Genomic DNA, 18,296 nt, shown 5'->3' on the forward strand with positions numbered 1-18,296 from the left:
ATAAAATCAAAATTAAACTACACTTCGAGTAAAATGTGAGATATAATGTCTTACATTATTAAAAATATATTATAAATCTAATAACAGGTTGATATTTTACAGTCATTTTATACATAAAAACATATTATTATGTCTTTTTACATAAAATTTATTTTATATAAACTTGTAAAATATCTTAACATCTTATATAAATCGATTTAATTATTTGAATATTATATATTCAATAGTAATTTACTAATTACTATAATGTAGAGGTTTTAACACGCGAGTCTATTGAAAGCAATGCGCCATTATTCTTCGTTTAACAAAATATTGTAGATGTTTATTTATATTATAGTAACAAATGATTTTGTATTATGTGTTATTATTTGTTACTTTTTAGAATAACAGGTGAAACCAGCCACATTTTAAAATTATATGGTGCCCTAGTTTATTGTCAAAAATTCAATTATTTAGATTAAGAAAAATTAACAATCAACAACTGCATAAAATATTATATAGCTTGTAGCTGTCAGTGTAAAAATGAGTCATGGTAACTTCTATTTAGGAGGAGGTACGCATCGCGCTAAAAGAATTAACAGTTACTGTATAGTAGAGGTTATAGGCTATCTAGAAGTCTTATAATAGAACCTTCCGTTTTGGTTACATAGTTTCAACGAACACCTGAGACACGAAACTTAATAACAATGATTATGTTTGCGATAATATTGCGTAGGCCTTAAGTTAGATTCCCGAACAATGTGTACTTATAAATACGGACCACACTAGCTTCAACCAGTCATTTATAAACATATATCTCAAATGTCGACCATATGATTATAAACGGGTATTTATGCTTATTATTATCGTATACTCCCATCGCACGTGCAGATTATATAGTGTTGTATCCATTCAATTATATTTATCGTTTTATTAAAAAAATAATCAAAAACATAATTGGAAAGGCTTGGAGTAACAACCAAATTAGCCAATTTGTTGTCAAATTTTTTTTTATAAAAATAGTCTGATCAGAATTCATTATTAACAAAAATAGTTGATCTATTTTTTTTGTTAATGTCCTATAATATCAACAATATTTTCTTGTAAAAACACTCGAACTACATTACCTTATTGTTGCTATAAGATCTACGAATAAAATAAATTATTTGGTTAAAAAAAAATTATTTTTAATTTATAAGAAACTTATAAAGTTAATAGATTTTTTAAGATAGACAAATGTTTACAGTGAAGTGTCCAGCAGGTAGGTCTAGTAACCCACACCCAAAATGATTTACGATGTTTGAATTTTTAATCGTGATAATCTTTGTTTTTTGCTCATACAAGTTTTTTGAAATAGCGATTCAGAGTAAAATATTTTTGGAGAGCAAAAAAGAATGATAATACCTCCTCCCCGAAAATATTTTCTGGTTGCATCATTGCTATCATATATAAATAATATATTATTTTTAAATCGTTTAACCATTGTCTTTTCGTAGATAAATAAATATAAAAAAAATAGCACATTTTATAAAATATATATAAATTATAATAGAAAAATCTTCACTAAAAGAAATGATCCAAAAATACCAATGCTTCAGTATGATACTTTTTATATACATATTACTTTAACGCACAAGTAGCATTATCCGAGAATTACACTACTTAGAATAAGTATTGAATATTTGTGCCCTAATATGATAATTTACCCAGTTTATAAACATTTTCCCTTACACTGTATGCGTTAAAAACTTTCATTGCATGTATATAAAAATTCGAACATTTTTTAAGACTGTTTAAACTAAACGAAGTCTGTGTCAAAAACCAAATATAATTATCAACAAATTCGATTTGTGCCACTTAAAATTGAAACTAAGTCTATGGCTCCGTTATGTCTAGTTATTATAATCTATCATTAGCTCTTGTTTTTATGATAAATCATCGCAAAATTTATTGTGAGAATATGCAGAATAAGGACATCACTAGGGTGACGAGTGTCAACCGCTTACAACGGAGTTAATTTGACTGATGTACGTAGAATTGGATTTCTTTAATAATTGCATACAATTTGAATTAATTGACAAATTTATGTCAAAATGCAAAATTAACACAGTGAATATACAACACTTGTTTTATTTTTTGAATTAATCAAATAAGAGAATCATTATTAGTGTAGTAGTTAAATTAATTTATTAGAAAATTATTTTAAACGTTTATATTTATAAACTAGAATCATTTAAAATAACATTGTGTATATTTTAAATTAGATTTCGAAATAATTTAACTAAATTAATGTAATTTTCATTAATTTAATACTATAATTAGATTAAAATAAAAGAGTTATATTATTATAGTATTATATGTTAGTAACACATCTGTTGGTTTTACAAGATATAAAAGTGAAGAAATGTTATTTACATGACACTATATCCTTTTTATTTTTAATTAATTCACAAATGTTTGGTACAGCGTAGTTAATTGAACTGGTTTTCATAACATTTTCTGTGATTATTACCCGGAAGGCTGTAATGAAGACTATGGCCCTGCCCTATTTCACCTGATGAACAGGACCCTAATTTATTTTACAGCATTAACTTAGACTTCTTTAAATATGATAGCATGTAACAAATATATCTACCAACAAAACGAGCGTATTGAACTCTGTAAGACTACCGTTTATTTGTTACTTATTTGTTTGTTCCCTATTGAAATATTGCATTCAATAATGTATTTTGTGGTTTAGATATTAATTATTTCATTTATAAGTCAATTAAATTTTCTAGTTAAATTTCAAGTAATGAAAAATATTTAAGGTAAAATTAATTAATTGAGTACTTAATAAATTAAATTTAATTTAAGATTATACTTATAATTTTTATTGATAGTAGTAAAACAAATAGTTATGATTATATTAGACGAATAAAGTAACAAAAAACAAAAAAAATAAAGTAATAAAAATTGACTCAAAACTAAACGCTTTTATACGGTTATAATATGAACAATTTTCAAAATGTGTCATTTTTTATCATAGTTTAAGACAAATAGTAAGATGTGTGCAGCATTTGATAAATAGTTTAAAAAATAATACAATATTTGTATTTGAAAAGAAAATGTTGTTTAATTAACATTAATTATGTATATGTAATATTATTTTTTGAATAACCATAGTCCAAACTTGATGAACTCCAGGACAAATTTCAATCAATTTTTCGTTAAAGAGAGATTATTTTACTTGAAATATACATAAATTATTATTCATGTACATTGTAAGATCAAATAAAAATAGTAGTCACACATTTTTATTAAACAGTTTTAAATCAATTTGAAACTATATTATTAAAATAAATAGTTTTGCTTAAGCTTCATAAAAATTATGTGTGAATTTATTATTTCTGAGACGGATTGTTTGATTAAAAACAGTACGTGGACAGGTTTCGAGTTAACACTCATGAATTATCACGTTCATTTATGCGTATCTCTTAAATGTTTTCATTTTAGCTTGACCAATCAAGAAAACCCCTCCGGTTAACGTGTCAATTCCATGTCGTTGGACCCTCTCGTAAAATCAAAACCACTCACTGCAACGGATTGGTCTTAGTTATGTGTGCACCGATTATGTATACCGAAAATGACTAATGAGCGACGTGTGTACACTTGACTTGTTGTAAAAAGAAAACCTGAAACGGTACACACACGCAAGGAAGACGGGAAGGGAGAGAATAAGTTATAATAAAATAAAAAACCTTGGGGCGGCTGAGGAGAATGGCCTCTGATTAAAATAGTGATGAACCATGAACCTGAAGCAGCGCACTTATAATTTCTTCGTCTGCTGACCTCTACGAAAAACACATGTCACTTCAAAACATACTCCAAATTATTACTATCATTAATACATTAGTAATAAGCGTCTGGAATTCGTTACTTAGGCGTATGTTGGTGTAATTCATAATCAAGTTAATAAAAATCATGAAAATTCTAGGCCAGTAAATATTAATAAATGTAACATCATACATATATCTCGAGTACTATTATCCTTTTTAATCTTAATTATTTATGAGTATAATGTAACATAAAAAAGATATTAGCGAAGACACAAAATTTGTTTCAACCAAATTACAATGCAACTTTGTTTTATATTGACTTATGTTTATTTTGATATTAAAGACTAATCTCATCTTAGTAATTATTAAATAGAAATTATAAATAGAGATAAATAACTGATAAAGCTCATTGTGCTTTACAAGTAATTTAGCTATCGAAATTTGTAAGATTAAACTTTAAATTACTATGAAAGACAATATTATGTTTTAATTTACAAATCTGTGAGTTCAGAATAATTATCATACAAAAAACTTTGTGCCATATATTTTACAATAGACTTATGATTAGAATCTATTACACCTTTGAATGTATCTATAAGTGTGGATAACCCTTTCGTTGAACAAGAGCAATTGAATTTTTTTTTTACTTTCGATTTTTTCTCTATTTACAGTTATGTCGTTAAAAGACCATTGATATAACTTCTAGCGTTAAAAAAAGTAATAATAAATTGTAATACACATATGGACAGTGTTTGGGTCATACATGAGCGTGTTTAGGTACATTAAATGCAGACGGTTCCTAGGGTTCTTTTGTTGTGTGTCGAGGGACAGAACGAATAGAATAAGAAAAATAATATATTCTGGTCAGTCGTATTCAGGATTAGACCTTGAGAACGGTGGGACAACAATAAACCAATAATCAATCCACACTTTTGATACATACAGTGCAGTGGGTTTCGTGCACTGTTACGGGACGTCAAGTCAAAGGAACCGACGACCGGGTATACCCACTTCAGGACCTTGTCAGATGATTTATAGGCTATTCACGGTACTACTTGTATGCCTAAATACTATGATATTAAATAATCCACGTAGTTCAAGAGAAAAACAAAAACCAGAAGCATTTGCAAAATTTGCTAACCTGCTAAAACAAAAATTAGTAGTCTAAAAAAGTCTTTACAGATATTTTATAGAACACAATTTTGAATGATAATTATAATTGTAGACCAACCGGAACTTTTATTTATTATTTAAAATTTATTCTTGAAACCGGATTTAATGTAAAGGTCGCATAATTGCGTCCTTGAATCTTTCCACTGTCTGGGCCACATCGTCCACCTGATCAGTGTCAATGATCGAATTTATTCTAAAAACATGAAGATAAATAGTTTGTACCCACACTTATTATCATTTATTTAAAACGATTTTAAGAATAAGATTATATTAGCATAAATTATATATTTAGATCAATCTACTAAAGGACTTTTTATCGATGTATAAATCAATCTTGTAGAACCACTGATTTATTTAAGAGAACTGATTACTTATTTCGCAAAGTAACAATTTTAACGGACTTTTTTAATAACTCAACACAACTCGCATAACACACCTGTTCACTGACAATTTAATTTGGCGTTACACAATAGAAGTATCAACAACCTGTACGCGTGCACCACTACATTAAGAAATAAAATTGTATTAAATTCAATAATGTAAAAATAATTCTACATGAAATTTGTATCCCAGATAAATTTAATCGTTTTTCTACATTTTTAGCCAGATATTTCAACAGCCGCATTACTAAAAGATATTTCACAATATTAATAGAATCGAAATGTTAAATTTACCCTGAAGCTTAATTTCCGTTTCCCAAAATTTTTGTAGCTCGGTGAAGTATTTATCCAATATGAATACTTTTGAATGACCCACGCTGGTCATCATAATAAGTAAATGGATGCCAAAGGCGTCCCAATTATCGTAATGCTACTCAACAATTTCAAAGATAATAGTCCTCATCACTGTAAAGTTAATTTAGCCTTGAAATACTATCACTGTAATAAACGGCGAACAATCATGCTACGCGTATTTTAGCTCTATATTTAACAATTGTCGATATTTTATTAAAAAACTATCACACTAATATACGGACATGATACTAACACAACATCGCTGTTTCGGAGCCGGCCAACGGACATAAACTGAGGGCAACCTTGCGTTGTAAGGATAGAAAGAAGGAAGACTCTTGGACTATCGTGGCGGCGCCAGCTATCGATACACGATGCGCACTGCTTAAACCGTTGGGAAACATAGTTCCCATGAAGAGCTATTTTCTTGATGCACCACAGGGGTTAAAATAATTATAAAACTATAAAACTATCACATCAACTTTGTTCTTGTGTCGATTTTATAGTGTAAAATAAAAAACGAAACTGAAGTGGACATAAATTTCACACTATCCTTTTATCAAACAATTTTTTGATAAATTTCTTTATTAAGAATCTAACTACCTAAGGACCAGTAAATTTACAAAATAAAATATTTGAGCAATATTTTATCGCGTATTTGTTCTAACCCTCAACAAAATCCATAAATTCTAAATTGAAAATTTCAATTTAATATAACATTACAACTAATTTAATTGCTTATTAAGGTTTTTTATCTACTATACTCATAATTAATTTCTATCAGTAATGAATTTTAAGAAAGGTATGTTTAAATTTATAAGAAAACTACGAAATTTTGGAAACATAATTTTAAAAAAGTATTTAATTAATGATTAATAAAATGGTGTATTAATTGTTATACCATAAAAAATATATTTATTTTAAGACGTCGTAGAAGGATCAAAACTAATAATCAAAAAATATAAATACCAAACATAGGCTAAGCAAACCTTTATATTTTTTACAATAAATACATTTTTAGGCTTTTTATAAAGGAAATTGTAGCTTCAGTAGTATGATTGTATTATTCAATAAACTAGTCACTTTCTTCAAAAAATCTGTTTAATAAATTTCAGATAAAATATTCAAACCATCGTGGGAATAGATTGTTGCCGATAAACATATCACCGCGTAGGTTCTTAACGGATTATTGGATCGCACTTGAATGGACTGGTTAGGACTGTAAAAACATTTCAGAGTGTAGACAAGACGGCGAGTACCAATTAAGTTGTCAACTTATCTCTTACTGAAATCTAAGGCACCATTTAAATAACACTAAGAGAGATTTTAAAAAATCCATTTATATTGAAAAAACAACCCTCTAATGAATTACGAGCATCTTGGATCATATTTCTCAATTCAGTAATTGATAATGTTTAACTTCCTTTTTAGATATCTACTTGACTAGTTATTATCCAATGGATGCTTAAAATAAAATTGGTTTTGGGTTCCTATATGTTTTGTAATAAGCTACTCAATTTTTATTGTTTAAGTAATATTGAATCCGACCACATTGCAAATCTGTACCGTAGATTGTAACTAGGGTGGATTTCTCCGAACAAAGGATCGTATAATTGTTTCATCTAATAAATCAAACCCTATCCCATATTTTTGACGAACAAAAAATTATTTTCCGACAAGGATCCCAACGGTGGGATTGGCTTCCATGAAAAGTCGGCCTTATACTATAATACATATATGTGAGTAATAATATATGAACAAAACTGTATGACTAATATACAAGGTGTTCAGTAAGTAAAGAAACAGGTAAATTGTTACAAATAATCAGAATAGAAACCCGTTCCCTTACTTACTGAACACTCTATATAGTTTTTCTCAATATCTAAAAATAAAACATCAACGAACAAAAAGTTTACTGTATATACTAAAGTTAAGAACAAAATTTCTGTAGACAGATCAATAATTAATATTATTTCTCGTGGGTTCAATCCTCAGGGATGTTAACGAATAGTATGATTTCTTATAAAATGTGGTGCTTATAGTATAACTCTTTAATTCTTTTCCTCTGGCTGTATTGCCTGCTGTCGTCACTCATATCCAAAGTAAATGCTATTCGACACGTATAAATGTCATACTGTGCGCATAGCAACAACCATTGCTACGTTCATTGCACAGTCATCACCAAGTATCACGTTTTGATCTTTGACATTTACAGTGGTAAAACATAGTTCATCATTACTATTATTAAAAAAAAAACTATGCATGTTGAAATATACATTAAAATATAAGTAGTTATGCATTTTTTAAAACGTCTCGTTGCTTATAACGATTAATTCAAAATTTGTCTTCCCTAAAGATATAAGCAATTAATTTTATGTTTTTTTATATGCGAATGATCTGATTTCAAATTCTAAGAAAAACGACTTCTCATTTTTAAAGTGAATACATTAATCTGGTTTCTATAAATACGTGTGATTTTGGCTCTAAAGTTATGTTTAACAGCCTTGGAATAAGAGTTGCAGCCAGGAGCATCAGATTTTAAAATATTTGTAACTTGTAATAACTGGTTACTCTAAACGTTTCAAATGAATATTTTTTACTTAAAGTTTATCAATCTAACATCAACCATATCAGTCGTTTAGAAGTTTTTTAATTGAAGCAAAGTCCTAGAGAAATGTTGAGAAACTACATAATATTTTTGATAATTTATATCGATGTTACACTAAGTTGAAAATATCGATAATTTTTGTGTTTGCCATTACACCTGTCTGGGCCACACACACTATAAGATATCACCTAATGCCGCCACTACATGGAACAGAGGGTATAGAACGAATACAGTGCAGTGGTTAAGTTGGTGGTGGGGCGTTAGCACATACAGACTCCTTGCCGAGTATAAGAACTGGTTTTGAACAAACAAGAAATAAAACATAAAAAATAAAGAATAAAAATAATAATGAGAAAGAAAACATATAATACCTGTGCCTTGGGTATTTCTTCGAACTCTCTTTCACCTTTACCGCCACCGCCGCCGATTCCCAATGGAAAGAAGGAACACCTTATCTGTTGCTCCCTTCCTTTATGTATAGATACATGTAATAAATAGTTATAATAATAAAATTACTGTTTTTAGTACCGAATAGCATCCGTTGAGAGAATTATCGACGTGCCACTTGATAGACTCAGCGTGAGAGAACCTAATTTTAACGGTTGCTCATGACTTATTACCAAGCATTAAAAATTATCAATACATTACTTATTCTTACTAGTTATAGTGCCAATTAAAAAGTGATGACTATAAATATTTTTACTAAATTTTATTATAATTTTCTGACTAAAAATATATTGATGTCGGTATTGCTAGCTCTAGTTGACCAAGTAATATGATAAACTGTCAGATGTCTGATGTCTAGTTTTAAGTTTCATGTGTAGGTATTTAGGTCTATTTTCTTTGTTAAAACGTTTAAATTAAGTAGGGTATAGGCTGTATATTTAAGACTTTAAAATGCATAAAATTAAATTGTTTTTTTTTAATTAATAGTTTATTGTGAGATTATAGGAAACTTGGGGTCCATTAACAGCGGATGTTCTTGTCATTTTTTTCCCATTTTACATTGACAACGTGATATTTTTTAGTCGTAAGAATTTTGTACTCAGGAATTAAATATGCTTATAGATAATATCTATATTATTTTACTATTGGAGTCACCTAACATATAAACATTTAAGTGTCCTTAAAATATCTTGATTATAAATTCTATATAAAAATAAATGTGTTACATTAAAAATCTAATACGCGTTTCGATGATAAAATATGTAGTCTATGATTGAAACAAATTTCTATTCGGTTATAAAAAAATTTCGTTTAAATTTACTTATTTGTTTTCACTGAAATATAAAATCCCGTTAACAGTTTTCATAAATTCACACAAATAAATAAAACAAGCATAACACAAGTCGAAGTAAAGCAATAGTGAATATTTTGTTGAACTTTATTGCACGATTGTAAGTAGCTGTCATATACTGTGTGTATTTATAAATGACTTGAGTTAATTTTTTATCGAGTATATCGCGCGCTATCTGCAGCTATGATGTGAAGTTCAAGGTGATTTAAGTGTTAGATAACGTACAAATATACGCGTTTTGAATAGTTTTACACTATAGTCGTGTAAAACTTCTGAAATTGCCACTGTTTTTTTACAAAAATTAAAAAAAAAAACATTATTTTTACACCACTATCTGATTATTTGAATGAAAAATAAATAAATTACATTTTATTTTGAACTTCAAATAGATAAACTAATACTCACTCTTATTTAAAAAATAATTATGCGATAATGTTATTATATGAATACTAAAATATTTAAAAAAATGTGATTTATTTCTATTTATCTTAATCACGCGATTGGTCTATTAGATTATCACTGTATAATGAAAATTATTAAATATTTCATTAATTGCTTAATATACATACATTCAACATTCATTTGATAAATAAATGTTTAAACAAGTATAAATTGTTCAGGTTTGACATATCCAAAAACTTTTGTTCTAATTATTAATTCCTTGATTTTTTTTTTTTTTAATAATTATAGTCACTTTAGACTACGAAGAATATATTTTTTCATTTTTTAATAATAAAATTTGTTTATTTAAATTTTTCTTAATTTTTTTAATGAAAGCCATTTTTTAGTATTTTTCTAACAATAAACTTTATAAGTCGATAACAATTTTAAGATGAGTACTTCTTAATTAACTAGCATTTTAATACATAAAGTGGGTATGGACGCAGGTGGAATATACGTACACCAATACGAACTGCGCCCACATGCTTGTAGCTTATTTCTTTTCCTTATTTATAATAAATAATAATAAATGTGCTTTGAACGCAGTCTAAGAACTCAACAAATTATTTGAAAAACATTTTAAACAATATGATATTTGGATCAAAAGTTATTGGATTAGTCATATATCTGTGAGGCACTTTGTATTTGTATATAATTTCCTTTTCTCTAAATGTTTGTTTTATAATCTTATATGTAACTTTTATAAGATAATAAACGAGATGATTTTAAAATTAGGGGTGCTAAATCTCTTCATGCGCCTTAATATGAGTCTATAGTTAGATCACTTAATTTGTACAATAATATATTATAACTATAAATATATAAAATATATTTATAGTTATTTGTCATTATGTTTTGAAAATGTAAGAGAAAGACTGTCAACATTTTAATATAAATATGTTTTTAGTATACTTATCAGAGTTCAGAACTTTATTAATTAATAAATTTCATTTTAGTTACACCGAGATCATTAATATAAAATAAATATTTTAATAATACATAGTTAAATAAATTGTTATCATTTATGGGTTAAAAAACTTTAAATTAAATTTTCTTTTATAGGAGCCTCCATTTTTAACTTATTAATATGTTAAAAAAAAATACAAAGAATTTTTTTTGTTCATCTGTTACACTATTTCATTAAATACTTTACAATTCATTGAGATTTCGATCTGTAATAATAATAAATTAACTTATGTGAAAAAATGATAAAAATAAACGACTTTATAAGGAATTCATAATTACTTAAATAATCCCTTTGAATAGTTAATGTTTTTAGTTTAACACGTTTTCACTAAACACGCGAGATTTGTTTTTATTTCTATATTCATTAATAAGAATTGGTAGAATTATTCAATCAGTATGAGTCAAGACTCATCTTTATCGTAAACCTTACAATTTTAACAGTTAATTTTGATTTAGATATTAATAGTAAATATTCGTATACCGAAATTTTAAACATATAGGTGGTAATTTTTTATTATTCTTATATCAATAGCCATGATAACATTGTTTCGAAATAATGTTAAGGCGGCAATCGTGTTCACGCTTATAACAGGCAATAATAAATAAAATGGTCTCCCGCTGATTCTATGTAATTTATTGCTATTATTCATTATTTTATTTTACCCGTCATAACCGACTGACATCACCTTCGTCAGAATAAACTTTCAGGTCATTATCATGTCTTATCATTATTGCTGTAGTAACCTTTTATTAAGATATAAGCTCTTATCTTTGATCTTGAAGTCTAACTTTCGCTGAAAGAGCAATCGATTATCTTACTACCTCGAATTATAATTCTTGTAGTTAGTTCTCGTTAGGTTATACAAGTCGCCTTCTAACTAGTACTTCTATTTAAGAGTTATCCTTAAACAATTATAGAATGTATAAATATTAGTTGCATATTGTTGTTCTAATAATTATGTATAACACTATTAATGATTATAATTTCATGGATATTATGTTAATTGATTTTTTTATTTATTAGATAATGTAATACAACATACTATTTATAATATTAATTTAATTATAATAATAGTATATAAACGTTTTAGAGCAATATAGTGTATTTAATTCATATTGGTAATTAAAAATAGTCATATATCTACAAAAATAAGTGTACAAATAATTGGTAAAAAAAAAAAAATGTTTTTTTTTATTTATTTATTTAGTTTTGTCTTAATCATAACTAAAAAATTAGATGTAAACTTCAAACTCAATATCATAATTGAAGTCGAAATCAATTTTGTTTTAAGTTGGTTCATAAGCAGTTTTAACCAATAAACCAAAACTTGCCATTCAACTCTGGTAATTTTGACATTTAATTTCATAATTTAAAAGTTTAAAGAGTGAAAAGCGATAAACAAAACATCGATGTAATCACATGTATTACTTTGAAAATGCCGATGTATGTACTAGCACCGACCTTGTAATTTAAAATATTTGATTTATATTTATAAAAAAAATAACAGCTAACCCAGATAAGTTATTAAATTCACGTCTAATTGCTAATGAAATGTATATTTTTTAATCATATTTTAAACCTAAGCAAATTGAAAAAGAATATAAAAGTTTTAAACTCGAATGAGCAATAAGAATAACTTAAATACAATTCTATGTGATGTCTTAAATTTACGCACAATTGTCGATTACCAACAGAAGAAAACTTAGTTACCGTGAAAGATGGAAGCAAGTCTATATTAACATTTATCGATATATGTATGAAGTACAACTGGACTTCCTACATAGCAGTTAGGACATTTATTTAATGTGTTTTTCCTATCATCAACTCAAGACTCACTTTGGTTGGGAGTATTAAACTTGTACGCAGTTAAGTACGTTCAACGTTGTCGATTCTTGTCGCAGGGCGTGGATATAATGGAACCGTAGAGTCCTCTAGCACGAGCGCTACGTATATTATGGTAAGTGGGTTATTGACATTTCTACCAGCAATTGTAGACTCCAGCGCACATACAATGTCAGCCTCTGGTCCGAGCCCAGGGCCGCTACAAACTGGTTCCGAATAGCAAACAACGACAACATCCATGTTGTGTGTCGATGCCGTGTTGTGGTTGTTTTCTCAAAAACGAGTTTTATGTGATGAATTAGAAAAATAGGTCTAATGTATACAATTGCAAGTACAGTAATATTATATGTCACAGGATTGTTATCCGACGAACTTAAAACGTGTTCAACGTGACTACCGAATTGCACAACGGAAGGTGATAAATGTGTAAACTTGATCACGGTCAATACATACGAGTTGTCACACTATTATAAGATATTCTTCATTCGGATATAAAAACTGATAAACCTTCCAAATAAAGATCAAACATTTACATTAAAATTACTGTATAGTTAGTATTTTTTATGTCATTATATTTCTCTAAAAATGTTCATTTCGATAATTAAATAATATTTTGAATTGTTGTTGAAATAAATTTTTTTCGAAAAAGTTCCTAGTAAAATTTAGAATGCTGCTAGTAATCGAAATGTATTTTTTAATCTTCTAAATTCCATTATGTTTAATGCTCAGAAGATGCTTGTCATTTTCAAAATTACTTATACCCGTGTACCATAAAAATAATATTTAATTAATTTTATTACGATAACTTGTAGCAGAATCATCGTACATAGATATATTTTATTTGCTATTAAAATAGCGATTAAACGGAAATTCAATTAGCATTTTTATGATTTACGATTCATTTAATTTATCAAAATTTAACTTAAATATTAATTAATAGAAAACACGTAATTGAAAATATGTTTAAACAATTTATCATACGCGTAAAGGATGGAAATACAAGTTCTCGTATTCATAAAATATTATGTTTCAGAAATATATGCCTCCCTCCGTCGTAAACGCGTTCTTTATTATTTTTACTTAAACTGTTTTTTATAGAGTTGATTAAAAAAATATTTTCAATTGTTTCACAATACATTTGTAAAATTTTATACAAAATTATTATTTTAAGTCGTTAAGTAAATTATTCTCCGTGTCTACGTAATAACAATTAATTGAACAATTGGTTAATTGAATATTCTTTATAATTAATTTGTTACATTAACAAGAAGGTAACAAGTATTCAACAATAATGAATATTACTTCATAGTTAAATAATTGTACTTCCAAATCTACTGAGTTTATTCAATTGCAAATCCTCTACATAACCAAATAAGTTGTTAAGTGATGTCTTAAAGATCATTTGCACATCACACGTGCCTATAAAGCTAATATTACTACAGATGTGTTTATACATTTCTTGTTTATAAAATTCTTTGATTAATTTTGTTTTTGTGTAAAACTACTTCCTCAGATTTGTTTTCAAATATAATAATTCGAAAAAAACAAACACAACACTACATATGAGTAGTTCTATTTTTTAACTCTAAAAATGATCTACTGTTGATTCAAAATAACAATACACCAGAAAGAAACGATACTCGACGAAAATCTTCGGGCTTTTGTAGCTTGAAAACAACGTTACTTATAGTTTTGATGATGTTAGTATGAAAACAATACAATAAAACGTACTCTTAAGAATTACAATACGAGATATAACTGCGGCCGTCGGAAGAAACAATGAGACGCTAAAAGTGCTCACGACGACGGCAACACGCAAAGTATTAAATTTTTTAAAAGCAGCTACCAATGATCTACGTGTTATAAGTACCTACTGCCTTCTCCAGCATCTAGTTCAGCATTCTTGTTCTCAGTCACTATAGACACCGCACGCACCCCGTCTGCTTCACGTCCGCTCATACACAACACATTATGCACGACGATATTATACCTATGTCAAATCTTACTGTAATGCGCCTACGGGGGTACCAAAAATTATCTCAGGTGAAGCTTAATTCATTCCGAAATTTGCCACTATTAAATTTGTTTAGGAATTTACTAAAAAAATTCGATATTTTGTTATAATTTTTTGTTGTCCATGGAGAAGACATGTTTTGATTTTGTGTCACACTTGGTCGTATAGAGTTATGGAAATAAGTACTATATTTTTCATGAGTTGTCCAAAAAAAATTTCAAGTTTAATTTTGTATACCATAGTTTTTGTAATACAAGTAAAAACCTTGAGTTTATATGAATAATGATATTAATCGTATACACACAGATCTGGATTTGAAAGTGTTGATCCAATTTCATAGGTGGATAAAAAAAACTTGAAATCATTTTTATTTCGCTTTATATAACTCTTGTTGTTGGTAATTTTTTCTTTTTTATGAATTATTAAAAAAAAAAGTGTACTAACTCATATACAGGAGCTGTCCTAATCCGACTCTATGCAATATTACTTAATTTTATGACATCTTAAGGAATATATAATTTGATACGTAAGCTACATAACACATATTTGAAGAGGTATGCAGTTTCTATAAGTTTTATTTAATTTTGTTGAAAAAAATTCCGTTATGTTTAATTCTAATTCGAAATTGTATTTTGAAGAATGTTTTACGGCACGGTAGCGCTGTTAGTATCAGACGATTTAAAACTGTTTTGGGCGTTGGTGATTACTTATATAATGATACCAATTTTCCATTAATTACACCATTCAATACAGGAATGTGTGTACGCTCTCAGTCATAATATATGAATGTATCATATTATTAAAATATCAAATTTACATATATAATGCATTGGTTGCGTACTCTCAACACTTAAAGATTTCTTGCTACCTTATTAATAAAACCAAGTTTCATCCCTCACTATAATCATTATAAAATTTCTATGTACTCTAAATCTTACGGCCAATCAGGAGCGGACTTAGGTATGTGGTGGCCCCTGGGCGGAATGTATTGTGGGGGCCCCTTATATATAAACAAGGAAATATATTTTTTTACTTATTAAATAAAAATTATTATCATATTTGTGATACCAATGTATACCAAATTTGTGGGGGCCCCTGGGCTGCAGCCCACTCAGCCTTCCCCTAAATCTGGCCCTGCGGCCAATGTAGAATTACGGCCACAATAAAACATTGACATAAATTATTTTGAATACTTTGTCCTCATATTATGGCCAATGTAGAATATTAATTTATTTGGATTATTTTGACTGTTCATTATTGGCAAATCGTAATCATTCGAAAACATCTTCTTTTATATTTGTATACGTTTAGTTATTTATTTAAACACACGAAAAATAATTTACTTTATACATTTAATAGAAATATTTTAGTTACTTATCACTATTATGACACCTTGAGTTGCACAATGTTTTAGTGCACCTAAATGCTACTGTAATTTTTTTAACTTTGGGCAATACTATAATATCCGGTCAATGTGCACATTGACCGTAATTCTACATTGACTATAACATATATAATCAGATTGATATTCACATTAACATTTACCATTACACACTATTAAAAACAAGTCTGATTAGTATTATTTTTATATTATAAAAAACTCGCAATAGTCATGTTAATATAAATAAATGTCATATGTGACATGAAAAAATTGCATGTAAAACAAAATGGACATGTAAAAACATATAAACACTTATAAATAGAGCCCGGATTTAAAATCAATGTTCGTATAATTTTTTTCTCAAGTTATTCCAAACATACCATCAGCCATTTCGAATATTTATTAATTGACTTGAAAACTTGATAATGTGTGTTACCGAAGTTATAGTTTTGGTAACAATTAGAAGGTTTATCTCCCCTCCTAAACCAAAAAATATTTTTACGTTTCTATATAATATTATGAAAAAGTTATACAATCTAAAATCCTTTGAAGTAACTCAAACAAAATTTATAAATGCATTTAAATCCGGGCTCTACTTATGAAACAATTATTAATGATATTAAAATTTAATAAATATAATACGAAAGCATAAGGTTTCATAAAAACTCTAAATAAAAATTTAATTAACATTAAACTTTAATATGTAAAAACTATATTTTAATTTACTCAGTAAAAATTCTTATTTGTTAGATCATTTGATTAATTAGCGGCTACCTACTGAATTTTGGAATTAATAATAATTAAATAAACCAAAACTAAACAAAATATATTAACTATTTCCAGTAAATGAGCAATAATTTTATCGGCTATAAAATATTCTACATTTTTTCGACAATATTTGAATTACTAATTTACAAAATTTAACATATACAGTAAAATTCAGTTTTTTCTGAATTTTAATTTTTCAAATTATTTAAATATTATATTTTAACTCTGTCAGAAAGTTATTAATTCTAAGGTAAAACAGTCACACAAAATGAATTTTACCTGTCAAACAGTTGCCCACACTGACTAATAAGTATTCTACGCCATTAATTTTTCAATTTTTTTTCCAAAATATAATTGTTATTTGTATCAAAAATTCTTTTAAGCTGCTTTTTATGAACATTTTTAAACATCGAACAGAAAATAATATAGCATTTGTCTTATCACTTCGAGTAAAAAATGTGTATGTTAGATAAGTACAAATTGTTAAGAAATTTAAAGGGTTCGAACTTCTTACGGTTATATCTAATTATACAGTGGAATTTCTTAAGTAACCTAAGCTTTCAAATTTTTCTATAAACTAGTAGGTTTATGAGCATAAATGGAGATCATAAAAAAGAATTATTTATACATAAATGTATATTATTAAACAATTAATTTATTATGTTAATGTTCATCAAGAAAATTATAAGTCGTATCCAGAGATGTTTTTAGTTTTCTCGCAGGATAGGCGACCAAATCCAACAAGACAAATCTACAAACATTTTTGTTTATGTCACTACAGGAGTGAATATATGTGTTTATTTTTCTAGTGATCTTCAAAAGAAAAGAAAAAAACCTTTTCAGTTTAATGCTATTTTCAGTAAAAAATACGTATACATTTTTTTCAACTATTAATTTTATCATAATTTAAACGATTTTTTCACCTACAGTGTGAAAAATAATAGTGTGGGTGATTCATCCCACACTATTATAAGTAGTATTAAAATCACTTATTATACCAGGTATATTTACACGTTTAACATAACCGGATGTGTAAGTAGAATCTGGAAATTTTTTTTTAATAATTCCACTTAAATGCTAATTTAATTCACTGCTAAATTGGGAAAGCAGGTAAATATTTACACAAACCAAATCCCAAAATGTTATCATTTTGGATTTTACATCTGATATGTATATAATATATTATTTTCATTGGGTACTAAAAAAATATCGAAGATATTTTTAAGTTATCTATTGAATACTTGTTATAAATCTAAAGAAAACTAATTAATAAAACA

General features: G+C 27.3%; 1 protein-coding gene and 1 long non-coding RNA gene across 3 annotated transcripts in view; both read right to left on the reverse strand.

Annotated features, from left to right (window-relative positions):
• The window catches only part of LOC126903971 (unconventional myosin-IXb), a 37,118-nt gene that overhangs the window by 7,290 nt on the left and 11,532 nt on the right, over positions 1-18,296 (reverse strand). The window contains exon 1 of one of the 2 annotated variants that reach the window (XM_050682570.1): positions 5,645-6,005. The exons of the other annotated variant lie outside the window; for it this stretch is intronic. Coding sequence (XP_050538527.1) covers positions 5,645-5,738 — 94 coding nt within the window. The 5' untranslated portion in view covers positions 5,739-6,005. Of the gene's footprint in view, positions 1-5,644; positions 6,006-18,296 lie in introns of those variants that run through there. 2 annotated transcript variants of the gene reach the window in all.
• LOC126903973 (uncharacterized) lies at positions 6,847-9,507 on the reverse strand. Its single transcript, XR_007703643.1, has 3 exons — positions 8,838-9,507; positions 8,681-8,778; positions 6,847-8,603 (listed from the first exon to the last, which is right to left on the reverse strand). It is a non-coding gene; the product is annotated as an uncharacterized LOC126903973 (long non-coding RNA).

This window comes from Daktulosphaira vitifoliae, unplaced genomic scaffold (assembly GCF_025091365.1).
Source record: "Daktulosphaira vitifoliae isolate Bord-2020 unplaced genomic scaffold, ASM2509136v1 Scaffold_4, whole genome shotgun sequence".
In the NCBI taxonomy this organism is placed as follows: Eukaryota; Metazoa; Arthropoda; class Insecta; order Hemiptera; family Phylloxeridae; genus Daktulosphaira; species Daktulosphaira vitifoliae.